General features: G+C 45.2%; 1 protein-coding gene across 3 annotated transcripts in view; it reads left to right on the forward strand.

The window, feature by feature from the left end:
* Nucleotides 1-17,526, forward strand: part of ADRA1A (adrenoceptor alpha 1A) — a 99,049-nt gene extending 81,523 nt beyond the window's left edge. For 2 of the 3 annotated variants that reach the window (XM_004316653.4, XM_073805820.1), the window contains exon 3: nucleotides 1,436-4,336. In XM_004316653.4, coding sequence (XP_004316701.1) covers nucleotides 1,436-1,953 — 518 coding nt within the window. In that variant the 3' untranslated portion in view covers nucleotides 1,954-4,336. Of the gene's footprint in view, nucleotides 1-1,435; nucleotides 4,337-6,246 lie in introns of those variants that run through there. The other variant, XM_073805821.1, reaches the window with a different exon arrangement.
* The last annotated feature ends 292 nt before the right edge of the window (nucleotides 17,527-17,818 follow it).

Raw genomic sequence — 17,818 nt, forward strand, 5'->3', positions numbered from 1 at the left:
TATTATCAGGGAGTGTGTTTCAGAGAGAAAAAAAAATGCTCTCATTAATCACTGTACCATTTTGCCTTCTCTGGCTCTGCAATATTTAACTTTACTCTTTGTTTATATTTATGAGAGTCTCTGCAAAATTTCAGGGCATTACTTGTCAGAGTAGATTTTTAAGCCTACCCATCAGTTTTTCATGACTCTGATGGGTCTCTAGAGCAGAGACAAAAAGGAAGACATAAAATCAAGACCTTTATTCGGCTGAGGCAAAAGAAAAAAGTTGTGCAGAGAATACAGAACACTGTGTTTGGAGTTCTACATCTCTTTTTTTTTTTTTTTGGAGTTCTATATCTCCTTATCCATCACTATGTTAGTACTGTAGCTATTAAGTTTGTGACAGCCCCTTTAATCATCATTTTTTTAACTTGGAAATTGAATAATTGAATAAAATAACCTCTAAGACAGTTCCTGCTTTCGGGTTCCATGCTTTTGCCATTCTGCTTCCAAGAGCTATGAGATAGTGACCACATAAGATGTAAAGACGCCTGAAACTTGATCCCTGCCGCGTAAATTAGCAGATTTCACCTAAATCACCTAAAATAGGTGAAGAGAACAGGAAAGAGCGTTTTAGACATCTGGACCCAACTTAAGAGAACAAAAAAAATGAGCAATGATCTGGGGAAAAGTTTGTGGTGAGTCTTCTTAGAGTGGAAGTATTAATGTTAGAAATCTAGAGTGGGTTTAGCACTGTGGAGGACCCTGCATGTCAAGCCATTGACAAGCATTTTGTTGCTACTGGAGTATTTTGAGCAGACAAGTATACTGTAATGTCAAAAGGCATCATCAAAGGAAAATTGTCAAAAGGCATCATCAAAGGAAAATAATCAAAAATCACTGGCCAAAGTTGGCCAAGTCAATATTTTATAAATTTGGGATTCTCATTAAAATATACAACTCCAATATTCAGGAGAGAAAGAATTCATAATTATTTAGGCTGTGCCTATATAATACTGCATCAAAGAACAAAGGGAACATTCAGGTAACCCTATTTTATTATGAATTTTTGAATGGATTTCAACTTACTTTTAAATTCAGGAAAAACAATTTGCATATGTAGACTCAGTGTAAATTTCACAGTTTCATTTTTTAAAGCTTTATAGCGGACACCAAGTAATGTTTTATCACTAAGAACCAGCACAGTCCTAACCCTTTGGGTCTTTTCCCTTAAATAATATTGCACATGTGGACCAAGTGAGAATGGCCTTTGAGGATATTACCAAGGGGTTCCTAGGGGACAGTCAGTCAAACGTGAAAACTCAAATGCATTGGGAATCATTTGAAACTTTTAAAGATATAATAAGGTGTTTGTTTGTTGGTTTGCTTTACTTTCCTAGCCAGTTGGCCCGTTGGCTTGCAAATAACATGTATGAATCTGTGTGTTTTCTTCCAGGGTCTTTCTTTCCTGATTTCAGGCCCTCAGAAACAGTTTTTAAAATAGCATTTTGGCTCGGATACCTAAACAGCTGCATCAACCCCATTATATACCCATGCTCCAGTCAAGAGTTTAAAAAGGCCTTTCAGAATGTCTTGAGAATCCAGTGTCTGCACCGAAGGCAGTCTTCCAAACATGCCCTGGGCTATACTCTGCACGCACCCAGCCACGCCCTGGAGGGGCAGCACAAGGACCTGGTGCGCATTCCAGTGGGATCCGGAGAGACCTTCTATAAGATCTCCAAGACGGATGGGGTCTGTGAATGGAAATTTTTCTCTTCCCTGCCCCGTGGATCTGCCAGGATTACAGTGCCCAAAGACCAATCAGCCTGCGCCACTGCCCGGGTGAGAAGTAAAAGCTTTTTGCAGGTCTGCTGCTGCATGGGGCTCTCGACACCCAGCCATGGAGAGAATCATCAAATTCCAACCATTAAGATCCATACCATCTCCCTCAGTGAAAATGGGGAGGAAGTCTAGAGGACAGGAAGGATCAGGACAGGGGCATGATCTTAGGCACCCACTCCACTTCCTACTGGGAAGGCCAGTTCACATTTTGTGGGTGATGAGACAGGACCATTAAACCAGGGACCATCTGGGAATGGGCTGGGGAGGAGACCTGACTCTTGGGCAGTGGGTAGGGCTTAGGGAAGAGGGAGGGTGTCACACAACCATCCCGTTCACAGTGATGATAAACAGCATCTCCTTGAGGCTGATGCTCTCTGGGTCATCCTCTGAGCCCGCTTTGCATGTCTGGCCCTTTCAACGAAAAACACCATGGGAAACAGAATTTCATACACAATCCAAAAGACTATAAATATAGGATTATGATTTCATCATGAATATTTTGAGCATGCACTCTAAGTTTGGAGCTATTTCTTGATGGAGTGAGGGGATTTTATTTCCAGGCTAAACTTACTGAGAACCACTTTGGGTTTTTACGGGGAGAGGGCCTGGAGAGGAAGAGACTTAAGATGGTGGCCGGTATCCAGACACGTTATTTTTAGAGCAAGTTTTAAACTCCACCATTCCTGACACATCCAGTTTCTCAGCTTGGGTGAAACTTGACAGTGAGAGTTACCTTTGGCTACAATGTGACTGCTTCTGATTCCCTAAGGATGAGAGTGAGGGGCACTCATTATGTCTCTGATATAATGGAGGTATATCATCTACACTTGGGTCTAGAAAGAGTCAGGGAAAGATGGCTTTTCCTAATGGAACACAGTAAAGATGAGGGTCAATGTTTCAACTTAACTTCTAGGGACAGAATTCCATTAAGTGGCTCAAAGATCGGGTGGAAGAAGGCTTCTTGTGTAACATATTTAAAGATCAAGAGGTTGGGTTGGGGTATGCTAATTTCATGCTAAGATAGAGCCTGCAAAATTACTCCACAGCCTTTTCAACCTGGCCTAGGAAGGCTTTTCTTGGCAAATCACTTGCCTTTTCCAGAACTCCATTATGAAAAACCAGAGCTTCTAATACTTTGAAAGGCACATCACGACTCCCATTTTTTCTCAGCTGCTTCACTACTGCATAATGAGTGAGGTCCACAGTCCCCGGGGCACATGGGACATGTTGGAATGAGTCTGATGATCCAGAACTTTGAAAGATACACACGCTTAGCTTGGGAGGATGCTTTCTGGTCACCAAAAACCCATCAGAAACAGAAGTTTGCAAACGGTTTTGGACAGAAGCCTGTTTATGCTGATAAAAGATCCAATCGTCCGTTTATTTAATCTATCCCTACTTTTTACAAGAACTTGGGGAACACACTGTTTTTTGCTTTATGTATACCAAATTTCGGTCAACCTTAATAATTCCGTATATTACAAAGATACAGATGGTGACTATATGTAAAAATTAAAATATTTTCACATTCCACAATAAGAATTTAAAAGAAGATTTATGTTTTTGAAATAATTCTTGACTAGAATCACTGGTCTTCAACTCCTGACCATTTCTGTGGCCTTCTTCGCCTATTGGGGGTAATTCCCTCTAAGAATTTCAAGGCAGATTGTAGCCATTATTTAACCTTCACAGCAAAGGTAGTGTCCCCATCATCCTTTCCTTCTTTTCTTGCAGCAAAATGATAATTTCCTGAAATCTCTCTAAAAGGCTAATTTCTCTGCATAGTGCCCTGGAAAGTATGCTCGCGTGTGGATTTGGGTTTGGTTGTTGGTCGTCTTTTGACCTAGAATGTTACTGCTTTCTCAGCCCTTTCTGGAAAGTGTCTCATGGTTGACCAGATAGACACTGTGCCTTGTACTCGTAACTTGGATTCTGGCAGTAGATGTTGGCTGGACTTTTAGACTCTTCTGGTCTGTCTGTATGTCTCCTGACAGCTCTTCCAGATGTAGGTGTCCTATTATGCCTGTAGGCATCAGGGAAGGACTTGACTATGCAAGCCTCACTTCAGTTTCATTGTTGAGAAGAACTTCTTTTAGGATCTGAATTTTTAAATCTTACCAGGCTCCCCCTTACAGGAAGTGTGTCCCCATGAAAAGAAGGGTAATAGCTTTTCTTCAGCAGAACGTGGCTCCACATTTGAGATGTTCCTTAAACACCTCTACAGACGAATTTAAATTTTAGATACTAGAAAGCTTAGGATCGCCGGAAAGCTAGCTTTAATGCTGCTTCTAATCAAAATAAACAACTCGAGGGCTTCCCTGGTGGCGCAGTGGTTGAGAGTCTGCCTGCCGATGCAGGGGACGCGGGTTCGTGCCCCGGTGAGGGAAGATCCCACATGCCGCGGAGCGGCGGGGCCCGTGAGCCATGGCCGCTGGGCCTGCGCGTCCGGAGCCTGTGCTCCGCAACGGGAGAGGCCACAACAGTGAGAGGCCTGCGTACCGCAAAACAAAACAAATAAACAACTCGAAAATCTTTCGGTCATCAGATAAAAGCCATGACAATTGTATTCATGTAAACTATCCATAAATAATTGTCTGCTACACCCTTCTCTATACCCACTCCCTCCAGGGAGGCAAACTTTAACATTTTTTTCCTTTCCCATGACATGATATTAGGTATAAACATGCCAATTCTACAAGAAATTGATAATGTCACCCAAGACTTAGTCCAAAGCGGGATAAACAATGTACGAGTTATATTTTTACTCATCCACAAAAATCTCTGTACCTTTGAGCATGCCAAAAGCTCTCTAAAATTGTCACAGTTAAATAAATGATCGTCATATTTATACTCACATGTTTACTGCTTCTATTTGGAGTTTGAAGAACATACCCAGAGTAACAGTGGTCAAAATATCTTCTCTAATGTGTTATAAAAAGCAGTTGCTTTGGGATTGTCTAAACATCACCAAAAATCAACTTGACATTGTGGGATAGGTGAAATTTGAGTTTCTCCTGCAATTCAAATTGCACGCCTTAAGAGAGATCTTGACTCTTTACTCAAGAATTTCCCCAGACCTTTGCAGGGATTTCAGAAAAGCACTTTACGCGTCAAGTTTTCTTCCTTTTACCTCTCTTTTGTCTCATTTAAAGACCGCTTCTGCCTGTTATCACTTGGGATCTGCTAACACGCCCCCAGATATTAAGGTTCCTAACGCTCTGAGCCACCTACTTGGATTGGTCCATCCGTAGTAGACAGTGATGTTTGGGTAAATAAATCCTTTCTTAAGGCTTTCTGGTTAGGTGCTACTGTATGCCAGGCATTGGCAGAGCACCTGGCACCCACTGCCTCTAAATGTCATAGCAATTCCATTCTTCTTCTTTGACAGATAAAAAATGTGATAGTTAAATGTGACTAAGCACTCACCCAAGGCCAAGGAGGAACCATGATTCGACCCGAGGTCTTCCAAACCCTAGAGCCCGCATGAGGGGAGAATGGCCTGGAATGTTCTTCAGGCTTTGCATGAAGGACAAATGATATCAAACTGGGTGAAGATGGACATGTAAGAGAATGCAGAAGAGGCTGGCTTGGCTCAGAACAGCCAACACAGTCGTGGATGCAAAACGCATTGTGCAGTGTGTTGAAGTTATTGACGCGCAGCCACCGTTCATCAGCACACTTTCAGGAAGCATATCCCTATTTTAAATAAATAAAAAGCAAATGCAGTATCACTTGCATTCACCTGTACTCCAAAAAAAAAGTGTATTTCTGAGTTGGAGAGAGAGGAGGAATTATAGCTATTTCCCCAGGAATTACACAAAGCCCAGAAGAGTGTGTCAAATATGTGAATTTCGTATCTGTCACCATGAGGAAATGGTTCAGAATGCTGGTCTTCAAGTAGCCAGAGACCTTGGCAATCTTTGAAAATGAAGAATCAGTTGGCAGCTATGTCTGCTTCTTAGATGACATCCTCTTGTTCCTGGATTTCACAAAGGAAAGCTTTAAGTCCTGAATGTCTCAGCTACTCCCATCCCTCAAAGTGAACCATCACACAGACCTTCTGGCCCAATAGGTTTCACAGTTATGGCCTGGGAGTGGTAACTTGTTAGGAACTATCTGCTTGGGCAGGGAATTATTCTCTCTTTAATCACAGCTGCTTAATCACAGCTTGACAAACATTCTCACTTGCTTCTGGGGCTGCTTCTGCTCAGATCCTCTTGCCAAAAGAGACGCTGCCTCTGTGTCTGAGTACTTGTTGACTTAATTAAGAGCTCTGCTTGTCAGCGAAGGGAGAAGGGAGCCCAAGCACATGGAAAGTAAATTCTTCAAGCAAAACCAGGGAGACTAAAAAGAAGACAGCGGTGTAAATATGGAGGCATCTGAGGTATGCTCACTTGTTACTCTGATTTCTTTTTACACTACTAGGACTTTTAACCATGAAACTACCTGCACACAGCTCCGGTCGAGCCCGGTTGGAACACTGTTGGCCCCATGCTCCTTGTCTACAAACTGCTGTGGAGCAGGGCTGAGCCCAGGCTGCTGTGGGGTCCGCCGTCTTCAAAACGCAATGGCAGCAACGGCCTCTGGTCCTCCGAAGTTCCTGCAAGATGAGTGTTGTGGGTTTGGGCTGGCGAAAGCCAGCTGGGATTTGAGCAGAGGACACCAGCCCTTGCCAGTGATCCCATCAGCATTACCTCTTTCATACTTCCCCACACCCAAATGTCATGGGGGCTGAGGATGGACCTTGTCTGTTCTGTATAGGAAAATGTCACTTCTTTGCTACTGCAACACAGACTACTGAGTCTCCCGCCTAAAAGGAAGGTCATGACGTTGGAAGGGGGCTGTTGAGGAGGAAGAAGATTCACTGTGGACATTGCTTGGAGCTGTTCGATAATGCGTTGCAGCAACTGATAAACGAGGAACTTCCCTAAAGCTGATGCTTATTCATTTCCAAAGACAAAACAGTTGTCTTTCTAATACTTGTGGCTCAGGAGTTACTACAATACTTTCCCTCCATTTCACAGTCAACGTTGCACGTTGTGAGCTGGAAATGATTATTGCGAAACTGTAAGAAATACATAATTAGGTAAAAAAAAAATCTAAGAGCAAATTAATACTATATTTGGCAGGGAAAAAAATAATGAAGGCACTGACCTATTAAAAAACCTGAGGGGCTTCCCTGGTGGCACAGTGGTTGAGAGTCCGCCTGCCGATGCAGGGGACATGGGTTCGTGCCCCGGTCCGGGAAGATCCCACATGCCGCGGAGCAGCTGGGCCCGTGAGCCACGGCCGCTGGGCCTGCGCGTCCGGAGCCTGTGCTCCGCAACGGGAGAGGCCACAACAGTGAGAGGCCCGCGTACCGCAAAAATAAAAAACAAAACACAAACAAGCAAAAAAACCCTGAATATAGTAGTTTCATTCCGATGTGATAGAAAAGAAGCTACAGAAAATCCCAACATGAGTTTAATATTTTCTTCTATTTATTTAATATTTCATATGGGTCCAAAGTAGTTTTGCCTATCTCGAGTTATCCCCGTGAGGCAGAAAGAGAAGGAAGGAATTATTATCTTTACCTAGCATATGAAAAAAGGGGAAAGATGACGTGAGGTTTAAGGATTTCTTTGAATATCTCCAAATCCAGCCTCTGACTTCTTTTTCCATGATGCTCTCAATATCCCCAAGGTCCACTGCGTTTCTCGAGACTCTGACATTCACACTTCACTCACTCACCTCTTGAACCGTATTTTCAGCTCTATTTGTACCTTCTCTCCTGCTGTCTCTCTGCCAGCGGCTGGGCTGATCAAGATTGTTCTAGGGGCTGAGTGCATATTCGTCTAGGGTTCTCTCACTGACTAAAAGACAAGCAGATGTAATCTCTTTCTCCCTAGATAGGCAGCAAGAGCTAAGGAAATAAGCAAGGTGGGGGGCTCTTGGGTTGCTCATCGGGGTGACGTGTAAGGCAAAGCCAGCAGTGATTGACACCTTAAGGACTTCAGGAAAGGTCCCAGAGAGAGAGTTTCGGGAATGTTTGTTTTACAGTGAGCCTGAGAACTGTATACACCCCGATCATCACCATCAACAAGCTGTTCACTTCTTCTCTTGCACCAGGCGCTGCACTTGGCACAAAAAAATACAGAAAGGCACAGACAGTCCCCAGCTTATGATCTGGGTGTGTTCCAAGCTCATCTGTTGCATTTTTCCAAGAGGCATTGTTCTAAACGGGGACAGGGAAGGATGTTCCCAGATGAACCAAAAAATAAAAATCTATTTAACGTCCACCAGGGATTGGTCAACTTTTTCTGCAAATGGCTAGATAGTAGATACTTTAGGCAGTGTTGGCCATACGGTCTATTAGACACTCTTCTTTCTTTGAATTTTTTTTTTTTTTTGGACAACCCTCTAAAAATGTAGAAACCATTCTTAGTTCACAGGCTATACCAAAAAATAGGCCATGGGCCACAATTTACCATCCTTGATCTCTGCTATTACTAGTTAACAGTGTAGTACAAATAATGCTAAGCAGTGGATTTAGGTGTTCAACATACAAGCTTTTTTTTTTTTAATATTCCATTGCCACATCTGCACTTGACTACATTAACATTCCCGAACTGTATGAGTTGTTAGGTCAAGTGACAAGTTCACGTTCAGGGCTGGCTCCTGCCCCATATGACCTGCCCACCGAAAAGATAACTTTAGTACGTCGTGATTTTCGATCCCCCCTCCCACTGCTGTATTCTGCAGAACAAGCAAGTCAGCAGAAGCCCAGGGGGCATCCACGGGGGTCTTGCAGCCCTTCCCCTCATTGGCAAAATGCCCCAGCACAATCTGGCCAACTTTGACAGAAGCAACAGCCAATCAGAGCCATCTGACCAAGGTCGATGTGAAATCCCTCCCAGCCCCATGGAGCCTGCTGAAGGGAGGTCCCCAGAGGCTTTAGGGGCCGCACTTGGCTCCTTGGGAAGGCCTTCTCACCGCAGCGCAGGCACCCGGGCATCTGAGGGTCTGCCCTGGAGCTCATGAGGACCTGGGGTCCAGAGGAGGTGCCGGACGGGAGGACAGCAGCCACAAGACCGGTGCTAGTTACTAGCAGGCATTCTCCTCCGCCTCCTTCTCTTGTTCTTCTCTTCCTTTTTGTTTAAGTCTGAAACGACCTAACTAGCCTCGAAATGGCGTTACTATGGGGAACATATTTAGACCTCCCCTGGGATGACGGAGCCATATTTCTCTGAGCTGGGCGCTTTGTGGGCGGGGCTTCCTTCCCGGCCCCTCCCAGTTCTGATGGGCAGTCAAGCGAGGAAGGCTGTCCCAGCTGGGAACAACGTGTGCCGTTCCCTTGGCCCAGGACCGGGTGTGCACGGGGCTGAGAGATGAGACTCCGCTGGGGTGGGGCATGGGATGGGGGGAGGGGCAGACCTGATCGGGAAGGACCTGGGAGTGTCGAGACCAGTCAGTAATAACACCACTGCCCGTCGTGGGCACAGAAGGGAAGGCTCTGGGGCAGGCGCTGTGTGGCAGCTTCCCTTCCCTCCTCCCGGCCCTGTCTGTCTTCACCATCTCCTTCCCTTCCTTCCCGTCTCCTTTCTCATCCCTTCCTCTCTCTCCATCCTTCCGCCCTCCCTCTCTTGCCAAGCTTACAAGCAATGGTGATGCTGGGGTAGGTGCCCTTGCTCCAGAGGGGGCCAGTTCCCACGGGGTTCAGTGCTGACAGCTTGGGGCTTCCCTCAGCTGCTCTGTCCCCTCCCACGGCAGGTCCGTGCCCTCAAGTGAGTCCAGGGCAAGAGACACTCCTCCACCGCCCCCCTCCCCCGCCCACCACCGGTTCAGAGTGCAGGTGAGGCCTCCACAAGGACCCTTACCCTCTACCCGGATTGCTGTCTTTGTCTTCTTATACTATTAGTTCCAAATGAAGGCTACAAACACCATGTGCAGTCACATCTCAGAAGAGAGTCAGGAGTGGTATCTATTACCTCCCCCAAGATGTGCGTGTCTCCTTTTACCAACTGCCACCTCTCACTCTCAGACAGTTCGGAAGTCTTTAGGGACCCTGCAAAGTCCCCTTCTCTTTCTCTTCTTCAACTTTCGTCTCTTGCCTTTGTTGTTGCTGCTGTTTTTCCTTTCATTTCCCTCTCAGGTGTGCCTCAGGGCCTCTGAGGCCTTGATTAATCTTGTAAACTTGGTTTCATGTTAGCACAAAGCAACGATTATTCCCCCAGAAGAAATACTGTAGGCAAAACTCAACTGGGTGCAAGGTGTTCCTTCTTTTCTGGTGCTGCTGTGCCCCGTCTCTATCCCACCAGCCCATTTACTCCTGGACCTTGTTCCTGGACTCCTCCTATTCTTTCATCATTATCCTTGCACCGGGAGACTTTCTACTGCAAGCAAAGGGTCCTCTCCTACCAAACGTGCTCCTGCTTTTGCTGAGGCAGGTCCTAGCATTTGTAATCCCTCCGTCTGCTCAGACCATCATAACAAAGTACCACACACTGAGTGGCTTAAACAGCATTAGTCTATTCTCTCACAGTCTACAGGCTGGAAGTCAAAGATCAAAGTGTCGGCAGGGTTCGTTCTTCTGAGGCCCCTCTCCTTGACTTACAGACAGCCACCTTCTCCCTGTGTCTGCACACAGCCTTCCCTCTGTGTGTCTGTGCCCTAATCTCCTCTCCTTAGAAGGACACCAGTCCTGTTGGATCAGAGCCCACGCCAATGACCTCATTTGACTGCAGTTACCTCTTTAAAGACCCTGTCTCCAAATACAGTCACATTCTGCAGTACTAGGAGTAGGATTTCAACATACAAAATTTAGGGGGGCCGCAATTCAGCCCGTAACACTCCCCTTCCCTCTGTCTTCTTTCTGCCCATAAAAATTCTTCCCCAATTGTTTTCCCAAATCAGAAGTTCAAATGCAGCCCTTCCTGATCAGCCTCTCCAAGTTCCTACAGCAACTGTCTATAAAATATATTTAACTACTTGTGCACTTTATTGTGACCTTTCTGTTGCTTTTTAAAATCTATAACTTTTTTCACTTTAAAACGTACTTTACACTCTACCTATATAGGTTTCGTCTTCTCAACTAGATGAAAACTCTTGGAGGACAGGAAGTGTCATATGGCTTCATATTCCCACAGCAGTCCTCAGCACCTGGGTGGTCATCTCTGAGAACTGGGACCCCCTCATAAGCAGGCAAGGAGAAAGCAAGGGACCACTAATTCAAGCACTAGTTACAGGTATCTTGGGAACACCAGATGCTCCACCAGGAAGGCTCGGGTAATAGCTGATGACAAGAGGCTTCTGGTTCTAATCAGGGTTCAGAACCCAGCAGTGGGCAATCCCAGGCTAGTGACTGTCTCCAGACCCACAGGCACGGAATCCCTCCCCAGAGCCATCAATGAACGGACAGACTCTAGACCCCGAGAGAAGGTGAGACAGAGCAAGATGGGATCAAGAACCAAAGCCAGGGAATTTGCTGGTGATCCAGTGGTTAGGACTCTGTGCTTTCACTGCCAAGGGCACAGGTTCGATCCCTGGTCAGGGAATTCAGACCCCACATGCCTTGTGGCCAAAAAAAAAAACCGAAGGCAGAACCCAGTCCTGGGAGTTGGGTCACTGAGGAGCACGTGGGAGGCTGTGATCACCACGGGGCCCCCATCCCAGCAGTGGGTGAGTGCTATTTCAATGACGCCTGCCCTGCATCAGGGTTAGCTTGGAAAATGGGTGCCAACCAGCCTCCAGTTAGTTTTTACTCTGCTTTGTCTCACAGCCTAAGAGTCGAGGAAAGGAAAGTACACTGACCTGACTGGATATGAGGATGCAGACAGCCATTGCCTGCTCAGAGGCCTTTTCATTCAGACCTTCTGAAGACCACCTCCCACTCTCACTGCCCACACCCTTAGTGACTGTAGTGGTACAATCTCAGCTGCTGTAGCTCCTGCGTCTTGGGTCCCGCTGCCCATTCAGTGTGGCATTACAGTACCTTGGCCTGGTCCCATTTCTGTTTCATCAACCCCCCCCAAGCCCCTCACTGTAGACAAATTTATTACCTATGTGGTGCTTCCCTGACAGCCCTAGAGAGATGCCTTCTCTTCTGCCTGGATTTTGCTGAGAAGCACGAGCATTTAACCTCATTTGGAAGAATCAGCGAAGCATCTGTTGTCATGCTTTCTGGATGAAGGACAATGCCACTTCGGTTCCCGTCCCCCCGTCTCCTCCCCAGAGACTCTCATATTGGAAGTGTGCCTGGTTCCACAGTATCTATCACAAGGGAACACGGTTTTGTCTAGAGTAATGTGGTGTACCAGCTTCAATCCAACCTAGAAATTACAGGAGGAAAAATCCCATGAAAAGGCGGGTCCTACAAAAGCATTAAGTGTATTTAAGCCAAACCATCCAAAAATAGGTTTGAATGTGTGTCGCGGTGGCTTATTGATGTATCCAGTAAAAACTGTCTTTTCCTCCCCACTCTGGTCCCCATGCCTTTTGCTAAACCCAGCCTTACCTTAATAGTGAAAAGATTTTAGCTCTGCAGCTTGGCTAATTGAAGTCTCAAGGGTGGGAAGGCCCTGGGAGTATTAATCAAAAGCTGAGCATCGGTATAAATGCATCTTAGCTCCAGCGTCCTCCCCACCCAGGCCCCGTGTCATAGCAGAGGTGACAGTGGTTGTAAAGAGCTGGGAAAGAGGGAGCACTGCTGACTGGGTAGATGAATGAGCAGATTTAATAAAAAATAAGGATGCTCAAATTCAATCTGATAAGTAGGAAGGCTGTTAAAAAGTAGGCTGATGAAGTATTTTTAAGAGCAAAACAAGCAAGGATTACAAATATTTATATAACAAGTTATTGCGAGTTTTCTACATACTTTCATAACGGAGTTAAACATTTAGTAGGGAGTCACTGAAGAAAACAGTGGGGTCCCCTTCTTGTCTCCATTCCTAAGAGCTCCCCTGACCCTCTGCCTCTTTATTCCAAACGTCGCGTACAACCTTGATCCCTAAACTTCAGCACACGAGAGCTGCCATCCTGCAACAGAAATTTTGCTTCAGCTTGTAAAGCCTGAGTCAAAACACATGCTTTCTTCATCAGATGTGGAGGGAAGAAAATAGCTACTTTTGTCTCTGGGGTATTACAAGCCATAAGCAATCCATTCTCCAGTATTACCACACCTACTTAACCCAATATTGCAGACAATGAAACGAGTCTGCTCCATACAAGGCACTGTGATGGATTATGTAAAGATAAATTCTGAAGAGTAAAAATTACATTTTTCCAGCATCTGCTATGTGTCAAGCCCTCTGCACGTGTTTGATATGGTAAGATACAAATTTTTACAGTCGCGTTACCAAATAAATATTTTCACAGGGAACCACCACAGTGATATGGGTGTGAGAGGAATAAAAACAGTAAAATCATAAGGGAGTTCAGGAAAAAGAGAGAGACTGGAAAAAGTTGAGCTCTCTGTGCACCTTTTTCTGGGGTTCACCTGTGCGGGCGGGCACCCAGTTTGTTGAACCCTTGGCCTGATTTTACCCCATAGCCCATCATAGGAGGGGAACTGGTGGATTCCGTAAGCAGGGGCCTGGGAGCCACAAGGCCTGGGCTTAATTTCAAGCCCCAACTCTGCACCTAACTGAGTGACCCTGGACAAGTCATGTGACCTCTCTTGGCCCCTCGGTCTTCCTCATCTGTGAAATGGGTAAGCAAATGAAATGGTGGAGGTGAAAACACCTCCTGTGCTGATAAAACGTATGAAATCACAGTAGGCCCCCGATAAATGCTAGGTCTCTTTCCCTGTCATTTGCCCTCACAAGTGCTATATAAATAAAACATTATTATAAATTAGTTCACCTTTACGGTATCTTAAAGCACTGAAAACTCCACATGCAGGAAAAGATGGAATAAGTCTTTCCATTTCCTTTGTTCTTCATCCTAGTTCAGGTTGGTCCTTTCTAGGTGTTGGTCATCACCAGTTCAAGACACTAGTGACTCTTTCACTAGAAAGGAAGTCACAGAATAGGTGTTTTACCATTGCCCTGGGTGCCGTCATTCCCACATTTAGTGTGCTGGCCACCAAAATCCAAGTTTCAGTTACAGAATTCTCCACACCCCCATCCCTGACACCTTTCACGATCCTATTTTCTTCTGGTTGGAAATATCCCCACCAGAACATTTTGTTTTAAATTTTAAAAGTCAGACTCACTGTGCTACTTTGAGGCTTTCCACCCAGCTTTCAAATTACAGACGACCCAGAACAAGAGTACCCAGTGCTGGTGTTTATAATCCTTCTCACACTGACGACTTACTTGGCAAATAGGAAGTATTTTGTTATCATCATTGTTCTGTGAAAGACAGTCTATAGGATGCAGTCATTACATAAAAGATGTGTATGTGTCTACATAACCAATGTTACAAGAAAGAGAAGTAATTTTGACCCGTGGAAGACAGCAGAGCAATTGAAGCAAAGCTTGGGTCTAAAATCGTCTCAGGAAATAGGGCCGGACACCACCTGGGCTGGGGAACTGTCAGAAGTAAGTGTTTACAAGACAAAATAGCAAATTCCAGTCATGACCCGCGGGCAGTTTAGATTTCAGCCGGAATTAAAACCCACATCATGGGAGCACCAACTCATAGTCTTAGCTCTAATTTCAAGTTCTGCTCGTGACAGGCTCGGCATTTCCGTGGACCCCTTTAAATGATCTCCAGGACCCTTCTGGGTAAGTGGCTTGATAGGAGAGTCCATGCTGCAAGCTCAGCTCACCACGACTCAGTCTGCCCAGGGCAGTCAGCTGGACTCAAAAGGCGGTGTTTGGCCGAGGAGCTGCCACCGTCTCCCTGCCAAATGGCCTCTCGTGACTCAGAATCTCAAACTTGTTTTAAACAGAGGGGAAAAGTCACTTTCAGGGATGAGGTTCTTGGCCCAACTCTGCTTCGTAGAAACACAGTCTATGTCTATATCGGTGTTCTGGGTTTTTGAAGCAGCTGTGGATTTGTGGCAGGGGTGAGTGGATTGGTGTTGGCCCAAATTAAGAGTTTTCTATCCTTTCAGCGCTGGGAGATGGAAAACAGAGCATCACCTCATAGGAAGCAGAATGCAACGGGGCTGCGAACAGGGAAATAAGCGTGGGCTTCGATTTACAAAGAACCAAAGTCTGAACTTGTACAAATGAAGACATGGGTTTGGAGTAAGAATTCTTACTCTACAGGAGGATAAAATTTTCATCAGTTTGATGCATAACTTTAGTATATTGAATATTAATATAATTCATTAAAGGTTAATCTGCCTTGTTTTTTGAGGGGTCATACATCCATTACATGAAGCCAGCTTCACGTTCATGAGTGTGGTCCTTACCACCCATTGAAGGCGAGGGTGGGTCTCCATCCCAACCACCTTTCCTGCTAGCCGCTGTCTTTTGAATCCACCTAGGAGTTTGTAAGTCTTCCCTGCCAAGTGGATTTCCTTCTTTATCCAACATTTATCTGACTAAGGCACAAACCTTGCAGATTACTCTTGTCAGTGCTGGGACAACAGTGATTTAGGAAATGACTTTGAATGTAAAGAGAATGAAGAAAACAGATTTGAGGAACAAGAGCTCAGCGTTTTGAGAGTCAGCTTAGTACAACTCCCCCTGTTCTGTTCTGAAAAGGTAAACACTGAAGTTCCTTTTGTGTCCCTCAAATTCTAGCACATCGATAAGCAGAAGTCATACTGCAAAACAAAATCACCTTCCTGCAAAGGAAGCTGCCTTTGCACATGCAGCTCCTTCCTTCATGTATCTGTTCGGTAATATCCGGTGAGGCACCTGTGGTCTGTGGAGAGTCCAGACAAATCAGTGAGAGCAGACAGTGGTAAGCGCTAGAGCACGAGCATTCACGGGGTACCCCGGGAGTTTGGTAGAAGCCTTCTCAAAAATAGTGACCTCTTGGTGGGATCCTGGAGGACAAAGTGGGACTGTTCCAAGCAAGGAAGGGATGCACCCGTGCAAAAGCCGAGGGGCTGTGATCCCCAGGCGTGTGCTGGGCTGCCTCTTCCTCCAGTGGGCCAGGGCCAGTGGAAGTCAGCCTTGCTTATCATGGCGGCCAAATCCCCAGCCCTCACGTCCTCTGCAGGCAAACCACGCTGGCTGTTCTTCTCACTCTTCTTTTAAGCCAAGGAAGAACCAAGGACGAGCCAATAAATCATGAGTCTGGGGCCCTTCATACCAGAGCTCCTGCATCTGGCGTGGCTGAAGGACCTTATTTTCTCAGTCTTCTGATTATCTTAGGTCTCAAGGCTTAGCGCAGCATTACAGGGGGATGGCTAAACAGAAGAAAACAAGTCTAGTTCTCGTCGTGCAAATAAACATTTGCTTGAACATGAAGTAGCTAACCCGTTAGAATAACCAAACACTTTGTTAGTCTTAACGAGCAAACCTTAGATGATGCAATTAATGTTTTTAAAAAGGGAGGAATTGTTTTTAGCAAGAAAATGGCCATGCAATACGTTTTCAAAGAAAGAGTTTTTCCTACCAAAAAAATGCAGAAAATAATTGGATCACTCCAGTACCGCCGGAGGCTGCCTTTCCCACCGTCCATCAGTGAAGGGTGGGTATCTTATGCTGGCTGTATCAGGGCACGTTATTATTGAAGGGTGCCTAGGGTTTTATTCCACACCCAGTGCAGCAGAGGTGTTGGGAGAAACTGAAACGGAAATGAAGGGCTTGGAGCTGCACTTTCACAATCAAGCAGCCATGAGGAGGGACTTGACTTTCTGGGACTAAGGAAAACAAATCTGGAGGTTCCTTCTGTCTATGAAAATAAATCTGAGTTTTAGTAAATAAAGCTGATGCCATTTAAGCATGAACCCCGGGACATTCCCGGCTTACTGCAGCTTTATGGCTTGTCGCCTCATTAGATCTGTTCAAAACACAAACTCGGCATTTCCACATCGCCAGGGAAGCAAGTGTGAGCGGACGGGCTGAGTGGAGCTGCTATGGTTTTCCTATAACCCCTACTATTGCCGTGACAAATAAGATCCCCACGAGGTGTGAGTTCCACTACGCGCTGTTCGCGTACACGTCCATCTTCTCCAGGTTTGCTATTTGGTCAGTTGAGTTGATCTCACCGACCTTTCCCGCCATGTAACAAAGTTTGTCTGAATCATGCTGGGAGTTCGGTCTGTGCTCTGTGCTACAGGAGGGAGGATTCTCTCTGATGTCAGATAGACATGCTCACGTGTGTGAATTGTTATACTTGAATTCGTTGCCCCATTGTGTGTGGATGCATGTGTGTGACTCCCAGGCTGACTACAACGGCTTCTAAAGCATTTAATTCCTTTTAAATGGATTCAGTATCCATAGAATGTGCTGTTTAAGTGTTTCTGCATTTTCTACTTGCCATTTTTACAGATCCATTTGTTTCTGATGTGATGTGGTGAACAATCATGTTGGTTACGTTTTTTTAAGAAAACAAAAGTGTATATAAAGCAGATGAATAAATTATTGAAAAAATGGACTTTATGAATCATGTAACCCACTCTTCAAAAGGAATTTATTTTATTTGTTTAATAAAGTGTTCAAATTATAAGCATTTATACTACCCTTCTAAATATGGATGCCATAATGTTTAAATTGTGTTGTTCAATATCTATGTATATTCTCGAATAAAATATTTTAAACCTCTTTCTTTATACACACAGTGCCCTAGTTCTTCAATCATAAGGCATTGTTAATATGTCTGTTGAGAACTGGAGTGGATAACTCTTAAGAAGGAGAGTTGATGCCTTCGGTCAGCTATATAGGGTAGATTGTACATCAGATATGCGAGTTGGCATATTCAAGGCACAGACAAAAGCTGAAATATAACTGCATCATCAGGTTTAGAGGAAGGGGAAGTTGATACTGAAGCCAGACACGCAAAAATGTTGAGTGTGTTCAAGGAGAGACGTGCTAAGTAACCCAAAGCCAAGGCAATAGGTGAGGGGGGCTAGTGGTCAGAGAAGATCTTGGGAAGCACAGTTCAAGGAGAGTTC

The sequence above is a fragment of the Tursiops truncatus genome, chromosome 6, assembly GCF_011762595.2.
Source record: "Tursiops truncatus isolate mTurTru1 chromosome 6, mTurTru1.mat.Y, whole genome shotgun sequence".
Taxonomy (NCBI): domain Eukaryota; kingdom Metazoa; phylum Chordata; class Mammalia; order Artiodactyla; family Delphinidae; genus Tursiops; species Tursiops truncatus.